The following is a 6,158-nucleotide window of genomic DNA, read 5'->3' on the forward strand; positions in this document are numbered from 1 at the left end:
CCCCCTTCCTTGGCAAGATGCTCTCCTTGGTTGTCATCGGATCGGCCGTCCGTGGCATTTTAAATGGACCGATCATCGGTTGCCCTTCTGCCTTGCCGAAGAACTCCCCAACACCATTGTCATCGGCAACCACTTTGCCTCGTGACACCAAGTTCTGCTCAACCACCAATTCCCCTTTAATATGCAACTCGTCCAACTTCTCCACCGCGCCTTCCTGCATGGACCCTAGGCGATTCCTCAGTAGCCCCTTCAGCTCTTCCCAGCTTCTCACTCTTCATCTCTGTTGCTCGCACTAGACCCATGAAAGTGCAGCACTCTCCAAACACAGTGCTGCCATGTCCATCTTCTCCTCGTTAGCCACTCCCAACTCCTCACCCGTCGCCTTAAGCTCCGCCCAACTCCTCACATGTCGCCTTCGTTGCTCCCACTGGAACCAAGCAAGAGCAGCTCCTTCGAAGCCGAGAGCAACGGAGTCTAACTTCTCCGCATCCGACAACTAATTCACGGAGAAGTATCGCTCGGCCCGAAACACCCAACCATTCGAGTCATCTTCTTCAAACACCGGCATCTCCGGGTGTTGGCCCCTTCTATCCGACCTCCCATAGACGTCGTACTCACCACCAGCTTTCTTGTGCCGATTTCCCAATTCTGGCGTGGCCTTCTCAGTGAGGGACGACCCCATCGGTAAGTGCTCGCCAGACTATTTCCCCTTCCTCCCTTTCTCCTGGTCTTCCCGTCTCTCCTCGTTCTTCCTCTCCCGTTCCTGCTCTTCCCACCTCATTCTCATCCAAGCGAACCGTTCCAACAAGCTCACTACGTTCTTCCCCACCGATTGAACCACACCCCTCATGGCATTAAGTTCCCGTTGCATGCCTTCCATCCTCCCTTCCAATTTTCCTACTCGGTCCGTCAAATTCACCATTAGGATCGATGACACTATGATACCAAATTGATAGGAACCAGAAAAGAAAACACTGAAACTTCTATTCAATTCACCAACTCAATCCGATTACAAGAAGAAAACTGGGCATTCGAGAAGCCCTTAACTCTCCCAAGAACTCAATACCAAAATCTTCTCCCCTACCAATATCTTCACCCTCTACATATATCCCTTTCTCCTCCTCAACCGCATTCTATTACGCACACTTGTTAGGTTGTTACACAACCCAGCAATTTCCCCACTCTATCCCTTACGCACATGGCTAGCTGTTATGCCAGCTAGCCAATTTACCACCCTACCCCTGCCTCTTGGACCTTCTTTGATAAGTCCATTGAACCGGGACCTATCATGGTCCTACTTTAAAGCACACCAGGGAACTAGAAGTCCTGTCTGCAACCAAATAGTTGGGATCAGGGATTTGAACTTGGTAAAATTTCCATGTCAGTATCTTCTATGTCATCTATGCTTCACATTTATTTGGCTAATACCAGTATATCAAACTTTTTGCAGATGTATAGATGTTGCTGGAGCATATAGTGCTCAAAAGACTGAATTGAATATTAGCTTGACGGCTGTGGGCCTTTTGTGGACTATGACTGATTTTATTGCAAGGGGGCCTCTCTATGGGCTGAATGAAGAAAAGAAAGCAGGTCTACATGGCCTTGTAAATCTACTAATCAATCAGTTGCCTTTGCTATAAACTTACAGAAATAAGTTTGCATTTCCTCTGTGCTAACATTACAGGAATACTGGCTGTCCAGTTGACTCCAAAGCAAATGGATGATGCAAATAGGGACAGACAGGCTACCAATTCTGTCAGTGGAGTTAATGATCAACCTCCCTTAGTGAATATAGTCGACCGGGACAAGTTGCTAATCTCCATTTTCTCATTGCTTCAAAAGCTAGGATCCGATGAGAGGCCAGAGGTATGTTTTTTGTGACACTGGACACTAGGTGTATTTATTCTTCCCACGATTCTTAGCTGCATAAAAGTACACCATTATTTGTCCAGTGACTAAGGCTCAGAAGTTACGGTACTGTGCTGCAGATTTGATGGCTTGGCATTCCTATCCAGTTTATTGACCATAATAAATTTAGTGTCAAAATACTCTCCTACCTGATAGTTTGTTGTAATAGTTGCTACTTGGTTGCTAACTATTATCCATATATATGATTTTTTTCGATAGTGCTCCATAAAACATTCACAGTGATTTATTGGTAAAATAATAGATTGAATTTGTCGAGTGGTTCTTGTGAAATTACTGCTGTAAATGAGATAACAAGACGGATTATAGCTACAAGAATTCAACAAATAGCAAATTGGAAGGTCACAAGTTTGAGTTGTGGGAACAACCTCTCTACAAAAAATCAGGGGAAAGATTGCATAGAAATATGACCTTACACTAGGGATGCCCCTATCTTTTATTCCCTTTTTCAGTGTTCTTGATGCAATTTACAAGGGGCTCTTGATTTTGTTCTTTGCTCATGAATAGAATGGATAACATCATAACAACAACAATGTCATATCAATCCCTAATCCCAGAGGGTCAGCTACATGATTTTAATTAGCCAATCATTTCTCTCTATGGCCTTCTTTTGTCTCATCCACCAAGACAATGTAAGGCACCTCTGCATAGCTGTGTTTAGTGAGTTTATCCATTGCTAGGGACAATTAGTTAAAAACTTCAATAAAAATAAGGGTATTAAACTCAATACAGTTTAACTGAAGAAAAAACAAGAACTGGATTTCGGTATATGCTATTAAGTGTAATTTTGACAATTATTTTGGATTTAGAATCATGAAAAATCATACAAGGTCTCAAAAAAATGAATCTCTGCTTTTATTAACATGTAATCATTGCCATGTTGTAACAGTTGTCTAGTCCAAAGTGAGACACGCCATATCAATAACTATTAGCTATCAGTTCTAACTGTTGGTTGATAGCTGAGACACTGCTGATGTCCACCTGATTCACTTTCTCCACAAAAGTCATACCCAGTGTTAATCCTGCATGTGAATGCTAAGAGGAGAGCAATATACAACTTAGTTTAGTGTTATTACAAGTATTAGCCATCTTATCTCTCAAACTAGCTTTCTCTAGGTCTTTGACAGATGCTGCAATTTTACTCATCAAGGCAGGCATACTTACACAAGAACTAAGAGAATAAGATGAGATATTTTCATGATGAGAAAAATACCTGGCCTATGCTTTAGGGATTATTATTTTTCCATCAATTTAGAGGCATGTTATTTTAGCTTCTTGTTTTCAGAAATCATCCAGCTTTCTGTGAAAACAAAGTAAATGAGGTAAATGGAGGTTATGCTTGTAATTTCATCAAATTATGGATAAACATTCTGGGAAAGATATTTCTATTGCAGTGATTTAACTCCCACAAGTTATCAATGAATATCAGTAAACAAAATACAACATAAACATGAAATTTTATCTGCTATATCCTCTCTGTATAATTATTTAAAGTCTTTTCCAAATTTCTTCTTTCCTTGCCAGTTTGTTGGTAGTCCGTAGAGCAAGTAAACTTCTCTCCTATATATTCTACTTGTGTCATTATTTACTGCTGTTCACGATTTTCTTATTTTCTTTCCAGTTTGTTTTGTTAACTATCAAGGGAATGGGTAAAATTTTTACTAATTTTGTTTCTTATGTACATGATACCTTTTTGGCTATGGATGGCCCAATACTTCTCAGGTCAGAAATTCTGCTGTCAGGACACTCTTTCAAACACTAGGAAGTCATGGACAGAAACTATCCAAGAGTATGTGGGAGGATTGTCTCTGGAATTACGTCTTCCCCACATTAGATCGTGCTTCTCACATGGTAAGCAGAAAATATTTAGAACAAAAATAAATACATTATGACACTCTTGTTGCCCATCCTAAAAGTTCAAAATCTTGTGTAAAGGCTGCAACGTCATCAAAAGATGAATGGCAAGGGAAAGAGCTTGGAACTCGAGGAGGAAAAGCAGTTCACATGCTCATACATCATAGGTAGATAAAATTTAGATTATTTCACGTGGATCCCAAAGCAGATTATTCTCTTTTGTTTTCTAGGCTTTTTTTCCTTTTATGTTTTCCTTGCCCAGTTCTTGGTTACTTGATTTTCTTAAGATCCTGTTCTACTAGCTATGTCATCTCTTTGTGGATATGCAGCCGTAACACTGCTCAGAAACAGTGGGATGAGACACTTGTTTTGGTACTGGGTGGGATTGCACGAATTCTACGATCTTTCTTTCCTTTCTTAGAAGTCTGAGCAATTTTTGGTCCGTAAGTCCAAAGTTTTACTTTTATTTACCTGAATTTTGTGTTGATTTATCTTTTGATCATAGATGAATGGCTAATATTTTAGACTTTATGTTGAGTTATATGGTTATAGTCTAGGGTTAATCCTATGATAGAACCCATGGCCTATGATAGAGCCCATGGCCCATTGTATTTGTATGTATATATAGGTGTATAGTCTATGAATTAAATAAGTGGTTTTTATACATATTAAAAGCTAGGTTTACTTCATAAGCTTCACATGGTATCAGAACCAAAATACAAACCATAGTTTTTTAATACAAACCCGAGCAACCACCGTACAAACCCTAGCCACCGCCACTGTCGCCGTCCGTCGTTGCCGTGCCCCCACATCACCGACGAACACCGTCGGTCACGTCGCCACCAACCGTCGCAGCCTGTCGTGCCACCGCCGTCGCCGCCCACTACGTTTCTACCACGCACGCGCTACTGGTCAGCTGTGGGTCTTCACCGTCCAGCCATCGATCACGCACACCACCACCACCGTTGTGTTCGCCGGCCTCCGATCTGTTGACCCCCGAAGGATCGTCGCCGTTGCCATCGCCACGCGCCGCCTCTTTCGCACTATTCACGAAGACGTTTTTGCCCCTATCTCTCTCACCAGTGCTCCGATCGCAATGCCGTCTTCACCATTGGACTCGCCTTCTTCAATCCATCCCAACCCCGGTGGTTTCGTCGCCATCCGCGACCGCCGGTCACCGGCATCCGCCATCTGTCGTCGCTCCAACGCACCTGTTCTCTGTGCTGGATCATCCAGCCTTTATTTTTGGCTTATTTAACTCGTTTGTTTCAGATCTGTTGATCTTGTAGGGCTCCCTTTTATCTAACATGGATGGTACTAGTAAATCCGGCTCCTTTTCTGGTATTTTGTCTCCCTCTCCAGCCATTGCTACTGAGAAGTTGATGGTAGTTCCAATTATATCTCTTGGTCCAAGGCGGTTGAACTATGGTGTATGGGTCAAGGTTTACAGGATCATCTAACTACCAAGGCCGAGAATGGTGACCACAAACAAACCTGAGTGGCAGAGAGCTGATGCTCTGTTGTGCAGTCTCCCTCTCTTCATCCGATCTATATTAACTATACCATGTGCTGTGAATTGTGAGCTCAGGCCAAAGCGTTATACACTAATGACATTCAACCTTGTATTCAGTTGTGTCTAATCTGCTTAGTTTACGACAACAAGGTTTGACTCTTCCTGATTTTCTTGGTCAGATGACCTCTATTAAAGATGAATTTAACTCCTTGTTACCTGCTGGTAAGACTACTGCGGAGGATCTAGCTCAACGGGATAAGTTCTTCATGATGTGTACTCTTGCTGCCATTGGTCCTGAGCTTCTCTGTTCATGATCAGATTCTTGCTAGTCCTACTGTACCTACTATGGATGAAGTGTATTCTTGTCTTCTTCGGGTTTCATGTGTTCCTATGGTGCCTCCCTCTTTTGCAGTGATCATTTAGTCATGGCTTCCCAGGTTCAGAGTAATGGCGAACAGGAGGAGATCGTGATAATTGGGGCAAACGCCCCAAGTGTAACTATTGTCACAAGTGGGGGCATACTAAGGAACAGTGTTATAAGTTGCATGGCCGCCCTCCTCGTGTTAATGTTGCTCATGCTGATAGTTCTCGATCTGAGTCTTTGATGGTCATCCACCGCAATCTATCCTTCTCGCTGGGGCTAACTATGATGACTATCTCAAGTATATAGACATCCCAACAAACCTCATCCACAGTTGCTTCTGTCGCCCACTCTGGTGATTCCACTGCCTGTCTCGTTCAGTCATCCTCTTTGGGACCATGGGTCCTGACTCAGGTGCTTCTAACCATATCTTTGGTAATCCCCATTTGTTCTCCATCATTTTACAAATTCTATTTCTTTACCTTCTGTAACATTAGCCAATGG

General features: G+C 42.5%; 1 protein-coding gene across 39 annotated transcripts in view; it reads left to right on the forward strand.

The window, feature by feature from the left end:
- The window catches only part of LOC127802068 (cysteine synthase-like), a 185,882-nt gene that overhangs the window by 136,725 nt on the left and 42,999 nt on the right, over nucleotides 1-6,158 (forward strand). For 2 of the 39 annotated variants that reach the window (XM_052337751.1, XM_052337923.1), the window contains 4 exons: nucleotides 1,451-1,590; nucleotides 1,685-1,866; nucleotides 3,649-3,777; nucleotides 3,862-3,947. The exons of 32 other annotated variants lie outside the window; for them this stretch is intronic. In XM_052337751.1, coding sequence (XP_052193711.1) covers nucleotides 1,451-1,590; nucleotides 1,685-1,866; nucleotides 3,649-3,777; nucleotides 3,862-3,947 — 537 coding nt within the window. Of the gene's footprint in view, nucleotides 1-1,450; nucleotides 1,591-1,684; nucleotides 1,867-3,648; nucleotides 3,778-3,861; nucleotides 3,948-4,109; nucleotides 4,160-6,158 lie in introns of all 39 variants that reach the window. 5 more of the 39 variants (XM_052337742.1, XM_052337916.1, XM_052337864.1 and 2 more) reach the window with 4 other exon arrangements.

The sequence above is a fragment of the Diospyros lotus genome, chromosome 1 (genome assembly GCF_014633365.1).
Source record: "Diospyros lotus cultivar Yz01 chromosome 1, ASM1463336v1, whole genome shotgun sequence".
Classification (NCBI taxonomy): Eukaryota; Viridiplantae; Streptophyta; class Magnoliopsida; order Ericales; family Ebenaceae; genus Diospyros; species Diospyros lotus.